Here is a 16035-nt window from a genome sequence, read left to right on the forward strand (position 1 = left end):
ACAGTAATGGTGACATTCAATACATACAGAGCGTGATCTCTGCTAAACAAATGATCAAACAAGTGAGGAGAATTTGAAAAAAAGAAAGAAAAAGAAAAGCATGAAGCTGGACTGATGTGAGTTTTCTTCTTTCTGTGCGTTGGGATGAGCAGGAACAGCTAACTGCGGCCTGTTAAACGGCAGATATGAACTAACCCTCCGCCCTCTTTCAGCTCTAATTCTACACACCACGGCACATTGCCCATTACAGCACATCACACCAGCTTCATGTCACAACCACTTTGCCATCATCCATCCCTTCTCCCTCCCCCACCCTGCCTCAGCACAAGCGTCCGATATCATTCTTGGTGCAGCCCTGATTACAGCACATCCCTGCCACTCCCAGAGAAAAGTTCCTCTTCTTCTTGCTCGGTACGGGCCAGTTGGCCACGTCTCGGTTCCCCTCTTGCTCACCTAAATCTGTGGACTCCCCCATGAGGGCTGGGACCCTCAGAGACGGCTGCTGCCTGCCGCTTGTGGCTCTGTAAAGGGTCAGGAGGTCTGCCAGGGAGTACGAGGAGGCACCAGGGAGAGGAGGGCGGCTGTCTGTCAGTTCTGCGCCGCGTTTCCAGGTTTGCTCGTTGTCTTCCAATGTAACGTCACCAAAGGAATTCCACAGGAGAGGGTCTGGAGAAGGAGAAGAAAAAGTCAGTAAATTACTATTAAATATGTATAAGATATCTAATCTAAATATCTTTTCAATTTGGTGGACTAATAACTCAGGAGTGATGGATTTAACTCACTACAAGGTGCTGACTGTGGTGCTGAAACACTTTTTAATCACGTTAGTGGTGTTTAACTGAAAAATACCAGATCTTTTCACCTAAAACACAGTTTTTAAGAACAGAACATCCTGAGAATCGAATTCTCTCACTTCTATCAACAGATGGCTCAGTGTAGATGTCTTGTATATTTGTTCTATGGCTGCAAACATCAGAACATCTTTTGTGGCGTTCTCCACTCATCAAAATCAAAGTGTCCCCATCCAAGCCCTCAATGATGGTGTGGCAGCGATAACTCACCCAAGTCGCCTTCTATGGATCGTTTCCACCGGGAGCCGCCACAGGTGAAGATGACGGCTCTGATAAACTCTCTCCCACACAGTTTCACTCCATAGTCTCTGGGTACCATCAGTCTGCTCATCACGTCAGCCCTCACACAGTTGCATATGCCTCCGATGCACACCACGGCCACGGCAAGAGTCACTCTCCAGAGCATTTTCACTCGTGCTGCAACTAACTGAAGGAACAACGCGGGTTTTTTTTTTTTGTTTGTTTCTACAGGTGGTTCAGCTCAGCTCCAACTCTGGTCTAGTCGGAGCTTCAGATCCTGCTCCCGTTTTTCTCTCAGAAGAGGTGACTTGACAAACCCCTTCAAATGGCAAAATACTTCAATTCGCCTGCCTGGTGTTCCTCCGATTCTCTCTATGCCAGTGGATGCAACCTTTTATAGTCCCCAGTTCACTCATAACCCTGTTTCACCCTCCCTCCTCCTTGACACACACACAGGAACAACCACACATCCACATTATTTAGATTGATGGCAGTGATGTACTGAGAGTCATTTCTTTTTTTGTTGTAATGTTATCAAGCACGATTGTGCCTGCATCACACACAGATGATATTACGAGGAAGACAAAAGGATACGACTGAGAAGCAGCTAAAAGCAGGTACAACAAAGACGTGTATGGACATTTTTTCAGGAGGAAATAAAAGAAAAGATTGAGTGGAACAGTCCTCTCCAGTGACGTACGTTAATGAAATTGGTTCGGTATTTACGAGTTGCTGCTTTTAGAGCTTTGCATTCAATAAAATCAAGTATTTGAGATTTTTTTCTTTTATTGACTTTACAAATAAAGTATCAAAATGTCACACACAAACAAATGCAATAGTACATAAAGAGTGAATAAATATGAGTTCATTGGAACATTTTATGTGAACATAACACTGCAATAATTAAAAAGTTACATGTGTAATAGCTTTGGCGTGATGGTTACTACTGATCTTTATTATTGAAATGACAAATGTTTGCGTTACAGTTGAAATTTTAATTGTCTTAATTTTCATCTGTCCGGACAAATGTCAGCAGAGTTGAACATTTTCACTGCTTACATGATGTTTCTGGTTGTCGTGGAGTTTTAATAGATCATTTGCCTGACAAGATGCAACAGAAATCTAATGCAAATCCAAAGATTAGCATCGTAACACGTCAGTCCCACTGAGCTAACAAACAAAGTTTAAAAGGCAACTGAATATTGGACTCTGAAGGCACCGCATGTGTCAGTAAATTAGCATTATAAGTTAGTCTGATCAGGAATCCCTGCCCTCTAGTGGTTCTAATTCACTAAAAGCAGTTTTAATTAAGAGCATAATCATGGAGTAATTTGTTATCAATAGATTATCATTAAGTCCCTGGAGCAGATTTCTTTTTTTAATGTCACACCACAATGCATCAATGACTAACCCATTCAGATTAACATTTTTGATCAGCCAATCTGCTTTGAAAATACAACACAAACCAAAAACAATGCATCTATGAAGAAAAACCCACCAAAAACAATTAAACTGTTATTTTGATCATATGCCTCAACTTTGACACAAAGTCCATGAGGGAGAATTAGTGCAAACCACGGACTTGGACACGTTTAAAACAGACACACGGCATTTGACAGCAGTTCTCCGTAACGAAGCAACAGAACAGTTGAACACACCTTCTGGACGCTTCTGATTTGGACTCGTGTCACAGCTGATGTATCACTTCTCCAAGATGGAGATGAGACTGCTTTTAGCACGACGGGCCTTCTCTATGCTCTCAAACGTTGGAATCCCCTGAGGTAAGTCCAAGCGGTCACGCTCTGACGCCATGATGTTCTCAGCCTCGCCTGAAGGCGCAATGAAACACAAATACAATTTGTTGTAATGTAGCAAACTCATTTTCTTCCTTTACGCACAGATGTTGTTTACATCGGATGTCTATTTAAGGTTACCCATAAGTTCTCTGCCTTTGTAGGTCAGCACAAGGCATATGAATTAATAAAACAGAAAACTTAACTAAGAAGCTGTTAGCTTTAAACTGCAGACGGACGATAATGAGAAGCAAATCGATGAGATCAGCGTCTGATTCTGCCAATGTCACAAGACATTGTAAGGAGTTATTCACGTCTTTGTTATAAACAACAGCTACTGCTTATGAAGCATCCATTACCATGGATGTGTAGAAACTAACGTTTTATTGTAAATATTTATTTGTGCTTGAAGCTGGTTAGAGTTCCTTACAATGGATTTAAAATAAGACTCCAGGTTTTACCCGACAAAATGATTCGGATTACTAAACAGAAAAAACTGTCTATGGCTGAAGAAGTTGGGATAATTAGCAAATGTTGCTTTTCTAAAATCGGAAACATGAAGTGAGCGACGGCGGATCCAGATACTTGAGTAGGATTTATTCAAATTTAAAAGCATGACAACTGATTACGGCAGCTCTTTATGAACAGGAAGCTGCGCACCTTTCACACATCTACAAATGTAAGATGCGAAGGCTGAGCTGTTTATGATGAAGAACAAGCTCTTTGCTTCAAAGGGTTTATAGAAGTTCACATTTACTGGGAGTAGGGACATGAATGCAAATTTAATAAACCGTGTGATCAAGAACCATTTTTTCCTGCAGTTTTAAAGAAGGAGCTATATTTCTTAACAAAGACATCAACAAGCTCTTAAAACTACCAGTTTTCTTATTGTCATAAAAAAATGGAATTGCTGTTTATATGCCGTTTCTAACTGCTCAACAGATGCAATACGATTTGAAAATGTTCTCACCTCTCATACGATAAATCAGCGTTCCGTAGGCGCTGTCCATCTGGTAGGTTAATATAAATCCTAGAGGAACGATGGGAGCCAGCAGGCCTGGTTTCTTTCTTTTTATGGCTCTGAACAGACAAAGATATAGAGAAAACACTTTACTATTTTTTACCATCAACGCCATATTTCTATTACTCGCTGGTGTCGCCTCTCTGCAAGTAACATCCCAGCTCCCAGCCCATAGCAGCTCTTCTTCTGTGGTGCCATTTCTTTGTTTGTCTTTATCTAATCTAATGAACGAGGAGGAAACTGCTGAGGTCGAGAACTAAATTGAGCTGCGCAGCCCAAAATCCCGTTAGACATGTCGTTATAATAAAACTAAATACTAAATAGTCCAAGTATACCAGATGCTGACATAAACTGGTATCTGCTTCGTCTCTTTGCAAGTAAGGAACAAAATGTTGGAGTATAAGTTTAGGCTCCATGAACAGCGTTTATGGTGGGTTTGCTGCTTTAATATGATATAAATATGTAAATATATAATATGATTGATCAAAATATATGTATATTCATCCTATTAAGATCAAAAAATGGGCTACTAAAATATGGAACCTACAGTTAAAGTTGTGTAAATTTGTGTGATTAACACATATTGGTGCTAGCGGCAGCCAAAGTGCGTTTTCAGCTTCAGACGGAAGGTAATTCAAGCTTTTTTACATTTTTCACAACACCTAAAACCTGCACGTGTCGACTGAAAAAGGTCTCGCATGGGTCAAGATGACTGATGTACAGTCATGTAAATGTGATTGTGACACCAACCGCCAGTGGCTTGTGACTTTTAGCAAGAACTTAAGTTAAACCCGATCTGTTAAGTTGTGCAACACTTACAAAATGTCACGGACAGAGCTGCAGCAGTAAAGGCCACTGGACAACAAAGTGTGATCCTTCTAATACTGAAGCTGTGAAGCCTCAGCTCAGTGAAGATCACAGTTTACAGCCGCCGTGTCCGATGGTCACCTGTGCATTGTGTGTTTGTTCTCCGGATCTCACCCCGCTGTGAGTCCCAACGTGGCCACTGTAAAGAAAGAGCCGTAGTATTTGAGAAACTCTCTGGACCAGGCGATCTGCATCGCCATCTGTCTCTCTCTCATCTGGTTCTGCATCAGGATCTGACGCTCCATCTACGTCCACACACACACACACACACACACACACACACACACACACACACACACGCAAACAGGAGGGAGAAAGGACACAGAGGACGTCATCAGGCGTAAAAGGTCTTTGAAACCAGATAAGGACAGGCCAAATGTTTTAAAATGCAACATAGTCACATGAAATACTTCATCATTAGAAAACATATATTTAGATATACAAACCAGGAATCTATGAGACCAATAGAGAACAAAAGTAAATTTCTTATTTACCTTACAAACACCATTTAATAAGGGCTTTACTGAGGTCTTTAAAAAGGGTAAAAGTGTGTGTTTAAGTTAAGTGTTTCTGTAAGAGTTTCTGACAAATGCATTATTACCAAATACTAACATGGTAACTCTGTCTCACATAAAAGGCAAATTCACTGAGGATCAGTTTCAGTATTTGTTATATATTTTAGAAAACACGACGTTATAAACTTGAAAGCGGAGACATTGACGCAGTGAGGCCATATGACCAACCCACAGACAAACAGAGGTGTCACAGGGAAGAGAGGCTGCCGGTGCAGAATCAGAAACGCTGCATCCATGCTGATGAACCTCAGCCAGGTGAATCTTTTGTCTGCTGCTTCCCGTCTGACACACACACACACACACACGAACACACACATCCTGCATGACTATCACTCCTGAGTCTGTCTGAGTGACATTCTCGGTTAAAAAGCCTTTTATTCTCATAAAGTGAATGTGTCAAAGATGAGCTTTTGTTTCCGCTGAACAGTAACATTGAATCTGTGACGATGGTGAGGTTGGAGAAAAAAAAAAAAAAGCACCATTCAGCTCAACTAATGACAGAGGTGGACGACAGAAATTACAACATGTCAGAGTAGCTCCATTTTGATTAGACTTAAATATATTCACCAAATATTCGCACAAACCTTCAAACAAGGAACATTTTGTGTCAGTTTGCCAACCGGACCTTTTGAATTGTTGAGTTGTTTGAAAAGAACAACAAATATATTGACTTAACACTTGTCAATAACTGCAAGCCAGCTTGACAACTGGGGACATGAACTGAAATCTCTGAGCACAGAAATGGAAAGGAGCCTCTGTGTGAACAAGTCTCAGCCCACTTAACCATGTTTTATGAGGAAGTTAGCTAAATGTTGACCAACTCCCAGCTTGAAATGTCTTCAACTTGTCAAGTATGGCCACTTAACCCTCCCTCAGGGTGACAGTAGGCATGAGAAATGGTCTAAAAACCTGTCATCAGCCCCATTAGTAATATGACTCCATAATAATGGTCCTAAGCAAACCTAATACAAAGGAAAAGGTAATTGGGAACATTTCACACTCTCTTTGTGTCGTATTAAACGTATTGAAAGTTTTTGACCACGTACCCTGGTTAACAACATTCTCAGATTAGATTTATGTCGCACAAAGAGATGCAGACACTGCGCCTGTGCACTGATCAAATGCCTTTGGTGGTAAACACATGGTCTGCTTTGTTCTCCTGTTGCGACTGTGTGGAGGAGATCAAGTGGGGAAGTAATTTGTTGACTGAAAGGCTCGGCGACTAATACGCATCAGAAGTGGCCAACAAGAGTAGCGCCCCGAAGAGTTCGGCTGCAATCACCAGGCTGACGTGTCCCTGGGAGGTGAAAGTAGAGTAAAAGCCACTTACATTAACAAAGCGCAATCAAACCTTAAATCTAGTCTAATATTTTTCAGTAGGTTGTTTGATTGTGGAGAGCGTGATCAACAAGCGTGACCTGTGTGTTGAGTTGAGCGCGGCACGTAAAGAGCCTCGCGAAGGTTTTAAGAACTCATTCGTGACCCCAGACACACAGCCGGTCACCGATCTCACTCTGGCAGAGATCATGGAGTCCGTCTGGCATCACGTGGAGACAGAAGAATCCACACAGGAACAGCCAAAGTCCTCAAAGGTTCAGTTTGGTTCAATTCACAGGGTTGTTCTCGAAAGCACCCTCATGCTTGTGATTTAAAGGCTGCTGCAACAGTGGGTGTAATGACTTTGGCTCAAATGCATTCCCACGATGTTTCCTCATTACGGGACACAAATTACATTAATGAACACTAAACTTCTGCTTTGTTGGGTGGATTGAGTAAATATTGCACAAATATCCCCATAAATTTTCCTCATGGGTGCTGAACCCTTCAATGACCTGCTATGCTGTTTAGGTGGGGACATTTTTCAGCGCCGCTACGCCACCTTTATCAGTCTGTTTAAGTATGTAATGCTCAAAGTGAGTATGTGAAGCCGTCACCTTTTCAGATTTTTAAACTTTCAGAACTAAGTGACATCTCAACCATTAAAAGATATATTTTTTTTACCACTTCTTCACAAAAACATTCATTCAATGCTTTTTTTCCAGCTCTGAGAAATCCTCATTGACATGTTTTTTGGAAAGAACAGAAGCAAAGGCCTGAAGAAACATTTGTCCCTGCAGACAGAGCTATTCGTACTGTAGATGTCACTGTCATACTGCAAGCTGGAAAACGTACCAGTGATATGAATTTCTACGTAAACTTGGGAGTTTCTGTGGGAATTTTAACATCGGCCTTGGTTGTGAAACCTAAAAGCAAAACCACTCTTGTGAAAGATGACTACAGCTATGAAACTCTCCAGGAAATGGGAAGTTACAAATCTCTCTTAGCCAAAAGGCATTTCAGGCTCCAGCTAGAGGCCCATAGTTGAGCAATTTCTTTTATAAATTCTGGAAATTACAAGGCGAGATTACTGTTAACAACAGTTTGTGAACTGGAGTGAACCGGATGATGCCTCAAAAAAAAAAATCAAATAAACCGATAAAGCCGAAACAGAAACTAAATGCAGTGGGTGTTTTTAATGAGTCAAAAACATAATTATGCTTCGATTAAACCCTTTCTCGAGAAGAGAACAGAGGGGGGAGGTGATTACCCGTATACGCACATCAAAGACTGCGAGAGAGATAACAGATCTGATGACTTGCTCAATGAGATGTCCCCTCCCATGAAGTCATCCTTCTCTCAACCTCAAACAAAACCAGACCAGAGTTACAGTTTATACTGAAGTTTATACTTTTTCCTGACATGACCTTATCGTGACATAAGGAAAATTTACAGCACGATCATTTCTCAGCCCTGTGATGGACTGGCAACCCATCCTGGGTCTACCCCGCCTGTCGCCCAATGGCTGCTGGGATAGGCTCCAGCCCCTCTGCAACCCTAGATTGGATTAAGTGGGTATAGAAAATTGGCAGATGGATTATTTATCATATCAATAATTGCAATAAATAGTTTACTTGTTAAGGGTTAGGGTTCATTTTACGCCACTATTACACTATAAGCCTTTTAACAGTTAATTCATTCTTACAGCATTTATTTATGTGAATTAAATGCCGGAGCTTAAATGCCTTTTAGGCATTCTAAAGACTTTCACATTTGCATGGATCTTCCAAGACATTCAATCCAGCCCTGAATACCAATCAAAATGGCGTCTAGTAAAAGATCTTCATCATCCACAAACCCAAAGCTTTCTCCGTTGGACTCCACCGACCACTCCAGTTGCATCCAAGTATCAAAAAGCCAGACCTGTCTGTTGTTCCTTCTGCTACTGCACTACACTCACAGTCACCATCAGGAACAAAAACTATCAGCATGACAAACACACACCTAAAAAAGTCTTATAACCACCTACTAAACAGAACAAGAGGCTCAGACGAGCTGTGACAGTGACTGAAAACCAGCAATGAAGAAAAAGAGAAGGGGCGAAATGAGACGAGTCCGGCCCGAAGGTGACAAAGTGAGAGCAAAACCAAGCCGAAACCATGCGGGAAATTCACTGACATTTAAAAAGGCTGGAAAGCCTGATCAAAGCAGGACAATGCTTGTGAAACACATACACCCAAATCATCACGGTCTACCGTACATACTGTTATCAGGGATAAAAAAAAAGATGTGGCTGTGAGAGAAACAGGCAATACATGCAGCAGGTTTCTGTGTGCGGTTTGTCCACAGGCTCACAAACCCAATTGTTTTACTGTGTAAACGTTTGTGTCTTTGACTGACGTTGTGCAGCTAAAAACCTTCTTTTACTATCAAATTCAAAAGGCTAATTCCATCTCATTGTTGCTGAGATCACCAAAAAAATTTGAGGTTAACTTTCACAAAGGCACGTGCTGAATTAAATCACAGCATCAGCAAGTAACGCCGCAGCTGCTGGTGACAAAGTGCATAAAAATCACACGTCAGGCTGCACAAGCAGCATCCGCATGACAGGAAAATGACCAAGCTGTGATGTGCAAAATGTCTGTTATGAGAAGAGTGAAGTCAGCCTGAAATCAAAGAATCAAGAACAGCAACACAGCTTGGCTCTGGTCTGAGCTGCACTCATATTTCAGGTGAATGGCACCAGACTTCCTTCGAAAGCCAAAAAAACGACCTGTTTGTTCAAGAAGTCTCTGACCACTTGTTGAATGCGCACCAAAGTAGAGATGACAGTGTTTACACTGGTTCTAATGAATAGAGCAATGGCTCCAGAATGCATTTTAATCTAGCCAAAACATCCAGAAAAGATCAGAAGAATTTGTTTGGGAGTGAACATACAGACAAAGACGAGGTCGTCTGGATCATTGTGAGCTGGACTGGCAAACTGCAGGTGGATGGCCACCGTAACACAGGAGACCAAAGACAACTTTTCAGGGGAAGAACCTCCCCCCCAACTGCGACGCATGGTGATGGAAATGTTATGGCTTGAAGACAGATCAAATGTGGACGTTTCATCGGGGTAATGACCCTCGGTGTTCTAGCAAATCTACCAAACAATGGTTGAAAAAGTGAAAGAACAAGAAAGAAAAAGAAATGGGCTGGTTGTAGCCCAGTTATAGATCCAATTGAATGGGAAGCCTGACCCGAGCAGTGCACACAGAAAAAAAACATCCAACACCAAGCACATTTACATGATGACTGTAGAGGAGTTTAAGAAAAATGCACGTAGACATGTTAGTTCTGACTGAAACCCTACAAAGTAGTTTTAGGTGTTTCCAAACTGTTGCTGTGCTCTAATAAATAAAATCCTGATTTTCTAACCGCAGCGATGTCCAAGTGGAGCTGAAACTGTAGCCTGACTCAAACTCTGCCGACTTCATAATAAAGAGGAACTGTGCATTGGCGCCTAAATTTGGTCAAAGGAAAAGTGTCAATTCATGTGTTGAAACCGCTACAGATGTTTTTAAATGGCCAAGTCATTGGTACTTGTGTTCTTCTCTGAAAAGCAGGGCCAAGTTTACACTCAAGAAGTTGGCGAAGCTAAGATTGCCCAAAATAACTGTTTTGGTTCAGCATTGGGCTCCATAAAATTTAAGGAAGAAGAAAAAATGAGAAATGAGACACAGAGGAAATGAGAGGTTATATTTAATCAGGTCAGATTTCAAATCTAGAGCCAAAGAACATAACCAAATACAGAAGCTGACAGCTGGGAGAGGACAGGCTGGGCCTTGGTTGTTATTGGCACCTGAACTGGGGAGGTTGCATTCTCAGGTGAGCCATCAACAGAACACTTGGACACAAGCTCAGGTCTTAAATCTGCTATTTCATCTCTTCAGCGGCCTCCGATCTTTGAATCAGAAAATGGGCCCTTTTTCCAAAGTATGATTTTACAGCGCACCTTAGTTAAAAGCTGTAAAAACATGACACATGTGACACAGTGAACATGTAAAAAAACTGCACACACAACCTAAATGTGAGTAATTCACTGAAGTTTAAAGGAAACAAGAACAGCGGCTACCAATATTTTGCTTGCCTTTAACAGAACTTATCGCTTATTAACCTTTTCTGTTTGCTTAGACACGTTTAACCGTATCCCCGTAAATTAAGTGTTTCATGGGTTCAATGGCTGCACGGTATTGTTTAGAGCTTTGTCGGGTTTTTGAAAAAGCTCTAAACATAGTGTTCGTTAATCTTCTAATATGTTTGCCTATCTGTAGAGAGTTACAAAAGAAATGAATAAGTGAAAATAAACGCTGCTGATGAAAATCAATAGCGATGCAATAATAGCTTGCCTACTTTACACTTAAACCCAATCAAGTTCAGGGACTGAATGAAAGGCACAGCCCTATTATTAGCAGCCAAGAAGCATTCTTTGATATAATGTGAACAGAAACTGCCATTTGTCCTAAAGACATGCGTCACACAATCAGAGACAGTGAAATTTAAAGTAATGCTTACAATTGAAGTCATGATTCAAACACAATGGCCAATGACTTTGACTTAAGGCAAGAGGACAGCAAGGATCAATTAGCTATGACTGATGTGACTTAAAAAAAACACTGATGAGAGGTCATTTTTTTGACATCTTAATGCAGGGTGGAGGGAGAGTAGCTTTTGTATAGTAAAATTGCTGGAACCAATCTCACTCATTCAATTAGGTGATGTCAAAATACAATCTGAACGCTGAAGAAAAAAAGGAGCGTGATTCAAATTTTAGTCGGAAATTAGTCATCGTAAATTGTTCTGGTCGTTAATATTGTTCAAATTTAGACAGACAAATGGTCCGAAATGCCCTCCCAATTTGCTTTGAAACGTGAATCATAAACATGAAACTATCTATTGTGAGTTAAGCTAATGAAACCAGATGGATCCGCAACAGAAATGCATAAAAGCACATCTAATATTCACCTATGACTCATTTTCAAGACCCAAATGAGGGCATTGTGAAACTCAATTGCCAAACCTTTGTCATCATTGTGTTACATTAGTCATCATCTTCCATGTTTACAGCTGGGAGAAAATTTCTGGGGCAGACCACACAGCGAACCTTTTGGGTCTAAGTCATATAATGTCATTGGTGTTATGACAGCCACACATCCCACCTGCTTCTCGGCAGCTTGCAGGCATGAATAAATCACAAAAAATTGGCTCCAAAGGAGCGGGAAAACAAACAATGTTTTGTTTAAATTAAAAAACACGAGCAAACCAAAAATAATGAGTGCAATAAAAATCTGGGGTCTCTAGATGGAAATGTAAAGATGTGAAGTGAAGCAGTCCTCCGTGGCTTTGAATCTGCGTGTGTGTGTGTGTGTGAGAGAGAGAGAGACTCAGGGAAGCAAAAAGCAACATGAGACATGTCATCCTGACTTAACTCTGGTATACAAGGGCTAAGTTTGCTTGATTACCCTTAAACATTACAAAGCACCATGTTCGCTGTATTTTTAGGAAACAGACAATACACGTGCTTTTACAGATGTCACGGCCCTCACTGTATTGCCTTAAGTATTGCAAAGTTCTGCGAACCGAACTAGAAATTGTTTGAATGGTCTGTTGCATTTGCCCAAAACGCAACAATAATTTTTTTCACAACAATGGCCATAATAACTGTTCAAATTAAGTTATTCTTAACTGCTATGGTCGCTTGAAGCTTCCAGTTAATATCCATTATGTTAACTGGTGCTTTCTACAGACTTAAAATGGGCCTATTTCTGGGACTAATGCATAATAAGACACAACACAGTGGCAACCCTGCTGCTTCAACGGCGTCTGAACAATGCGTGAAGGCACCCTCCCAAGATCCGCTCCAAATGGAATGACCTACCGAGCGCTACCAGAACAGGGGCGTCCCTGTCTATCTTCAAGAAACTTGAAAACCCAGCTCTTCAGAGAGCATCTGCTATCCGAGCACTTACCTTGTACTTCCCTGCCCCCTCTATCTTTGCACTTTATCTTTCTGCACTTCCTTCTATGCCTGCACTCTATCTCTACTCTGTCATCTCTGACAGAGTCAGATTAGTGGGTTCCTTCTATGTAGTTTATTGTTAGTTTTTTTTGTATAGCTTGTTATATCTTCATTTGTAAGTCGCTTTGGATAAAAGCGTCTGCTAAATGCATAAACATAATCGTAACCACAAGTAGTACCACTCCATAAAGGTGAAACTTATTTGCAACTCCGGAACTACCATACTAATGCAATTTCCCATCAGCCTGGAGGTGCACACAGATGCTTCATTTTACAGTTTTGTGGCCATGCACGTTACATACGGAGCATTAAGTGATACATTGGTCATCTTTGAGCAGTTTGAAATTCGATCAACAGTGGACCTCTACTCCTCCACTGACTAGTTCAGGGATCAAGGTTGCCCTGGCAAAATCATTAGAGATCCTATAGACAACCTCAGCCAAGGGGGGTTCACTTTAACTTACCTGCAACCGTGCATTGAGAAGCATAAACTCTTGCTGCTTTTTAAAGTTCGCATCCATGGATTTGGACAATAGAAAGCCCATTTTGGCGTTGTTACTGTCGAGCAAAAGATACAGGGAGTAAATGTGTGCCACAGCCAACACAAGAATCAAAGTACAAGTCTCAACAGCACAAATAAAACTTCTAATACATACATACAATATTGCATGCAACTGTTTTTGTTGAAGGACTCAGTGACCTTGTCCGTGCTTCAATAGAACTTACAAGCATTTGCTTTACAGCCGACTAGGGCTTAAGTCCATATGTCTGTTGGTGTATTAATCAAATGCTGACGATCATTTAAATGCTAGTTAGTTTTACTGATGTTAAACCACTTGACGTAGCTTTCTAACATTTGGGACTTTCTTAAGTTAGCGAATGACAACATGGGCTAATGTTGCTAACCTAAATGCATTAGCTTGCCAAGCTCCACATTAAATATTTGCTCTTAATCTTGAATGGTAACATAATTGGCTAAAGATGAAGGCTTTACATACCCAATATACTCTTAAGACTTTAAGCTAACTGGGCACAAACTGAGGACGCCTCAAGGATATTTTTCTATCAAAATAAAAGCTACGCGCACTGCCGTGTTAGTACCGGAAGTATATTATGCTACCATTTCCGGCTAAACCTTCAGAAATAAAATAGTTCTGTTTTGAAAAATTTATTCAATAATCTGTTCATGGGTATGAGGGGATATCAACAGATATCAAAGTTATATTTTCACTTCCATCTGTCCACCAACTTCTGTAAGTATTTACATAAAGCTTGTAGTGAACTTTTCCTGCCGTACGAGGTTTTATTTCAGGCTGGTGTCAGTTAGTTGAGAATTGGCTCCCTCTGCTGGTCACCAGTAGCTCTAATTCAAGGCTCACTACAGATTACAGTGAGGAAGTGCTCGAGTATCTTAATCTAAATCATTTAATTAGAAGAAAGCCAGATTAAAATGGTTTTAGATAAGTAGTAAGATTTTAAAGTTTAAATCAGAAACAACCCACAGAAGGTGGAAAATCTAGAGTAAGAATTCAGCAATAAATACATAAAAATAATGATTGTGATCAACAATGAGTAATTTTGAATAGTTTACGCTACACATATGTATATTGATACACACACATTCACACACACACATAATATACTCACACACGTATATACATATAATAATAAAAATATTAAACAGTTTGCCAAGTAACCACATGTAATACAGGTTTGCTGAACAGCAAATAATACAGTATTTTAATTAGCTTGTTGCCCTAAAGGGAGAAGGAATTTCATGTAAACTTTGTTGGTTCTAATAGTGTTAGTATTGGATTAATGAGCAAATAAACTTTTAAAACGCCAACCTTTAAAAACAATAACAGTACTACCATAATTTCAAGGGAAAGTTAAAATGACAAACAGGAAATTCTGACAACTTAATTTTACAGTGAGTCATATCAAAACCAGCTATCTATCTTTACATCAGTACAATACAACAGTAACAGGGAGTCCCGGATCATGTTTCACCTTCCTGGAAGGACAACCCCATGATTTTCCAGCTTTTCTGAGAGACAGCAAGCATTAAAATAGATAAATCACAGCACTACCAAGCCACAAGGTCAATGTGTTTGTGTAAACTTGGTCACACCTCTTTGTCAAGACATATAATGAATGTTAAATTATCTTCTACGCTGCATAGAAGACTAAACTACGAATGTACAGGAAAGGAAAGAGTTCACACAAGACACAATTCACAAAGCTTTCTGGCAGTCATATATATATTACCCCACACTGGGTCTTTTCCAAAACCTGCAATGCATAACCTGTAATGGCATTATCAGGAAGTCAGGAACAACAACAAGGATAAGATCAGGCAGAATGATGTTCCTATACTAGAAAAAATACAGTCGTGACAAAACATGCAAAGGAAGCCAGTAAGTGAAGTATGACAAGCCCATAAACGTCCCATGCTGTCAAACTGTAATTGTTATATGATGATTATCTGTAATAGATACGTGTTAAAACTGCTGGATGTTTGTCTCTTGTTTAAATGGGAATTCCACTTGGCTGGTACTATAACGTGATGTTGGAAACTCAACTTCTAGTCAAATTTCCGTCTTTCCCAAAAAGGCATGCATCTGTTTTGTGGGTATTGCTGATATTTTGGATTGGTACTTTTTGGATGCCCATTTACATACACTGCCCCCCAAATTACAGTGTAGTCACTAGTTTGGCATAATATACAAGATAAAGTAAAAGGGGGGAAAAAACACTCGTGATGACATAATAGATTCACAGTCTGAGTTCTACAAGCTTAAAGGCGGTTGAGTTCCCATACAAGGATTATAATAAAAGCGCAAATTAAAGCTAGTAGGTGGGATTTCTGTTGGTATTTTATACTGTTTCAAGTCTTATTCTATTTTTGAATCTTTCAATTATTCAAAAGGCAGCAGCTTGACCTCTAACTGGAACACATCCGCGTTGTTATGCACTCACTCAAAATGAGATTGAGTGTTCTGGACCAGTCTTTCGTCCCACAGTTCAACTTTAAACGTGGAAGAATCGCATTTATCGTTGTCTAAATGCAGCCTGAGGTTCAGCCAGAGCCTCTGTTAAGTCTACGATAATTATTGATAGTAGAACTTTATTCCAGTGTCCTCTCACTGTGTTTTCGGCTGTTGCTTCTCCCACAGTTTTGTTTTGATCACTTATATTTCGATAAACGTGTTTTCAGTCTGTCGCTTTTTGTGTACATTATGTTTTTTTCCTTTAGATATAAATATATTTAACCTGCCTTTAGTACATCTTGTTAGTTTGGTCACTTTGA

At 40.3% G+C, this 16035-nt stretch overlaps 2 protein-coding genes across 2 annotated transcripts; both read right to left on the reverse strand.

The window, feature by feature from the left end:
* Nucleotides 1-84: 84 nt before the first annotated feature.
* On the reverse strand, nt 85-1664 carry rln1 (relaxin 1). Its single transcript, XM_072371954.1, has 2 exons — nt 1062-1664; nt 85-666 (listed from the first exon to the last, which is right to left on the reverse strand). Exons 1-2 carry the CDS (start codon nt 1255-1257, stop codon nt 320-322), a joined length of 543 nt encoding a protein of 180 aa, XP_072228055.1. The 5' UTR covers nt 1258-1664; the 3' UTR covers nt 85-319.
* A 211-nt stretch (nt 1665-1875) lies between these two features.
* plgrkt (plasminogen receptor, C-terminal lysine transmembrane protein) lies at nt 1876-13825 on the reverse strand. Its single transcript, XM_072372223.1, has 5 exons — nt 13724-13825; nt 13190-13283; nt 4887-5017; nt 3855-3964; nt 1876-2920 (listed from the first exon to the last, which is right to left on the reverse strand). Exons 2-5 carry the CDS (start codon nt 13268-13270, stop codon nt 2793-2795), a joined length of 450 nt encoding a protein of 149 aa, XP_072228324.1. The 5' UTR covers nt 13271-13283; nt 13724-13825; the 3' UTR covers nt 1876-2792.
* Between the last annotated feature and the right edge of the window lie 2210 nt (nt 13826-16035).

Source organism: Leuresthes tenuis, unplaced genomic scaffold, assembly GCF_036924035.1.
Source record: "Leuresthes tenuis unplaced genomic scaffold, fLeuTen1.0.hap1 SCAF_19, whole genome shotgun sequence".
Lineage (NCBI taxonomy): Eukaryota > Metazoa > Chordata > Actinopteri > Atheriniformes > Atherinopsidae > Leuresthes > Leuresthes tenuis.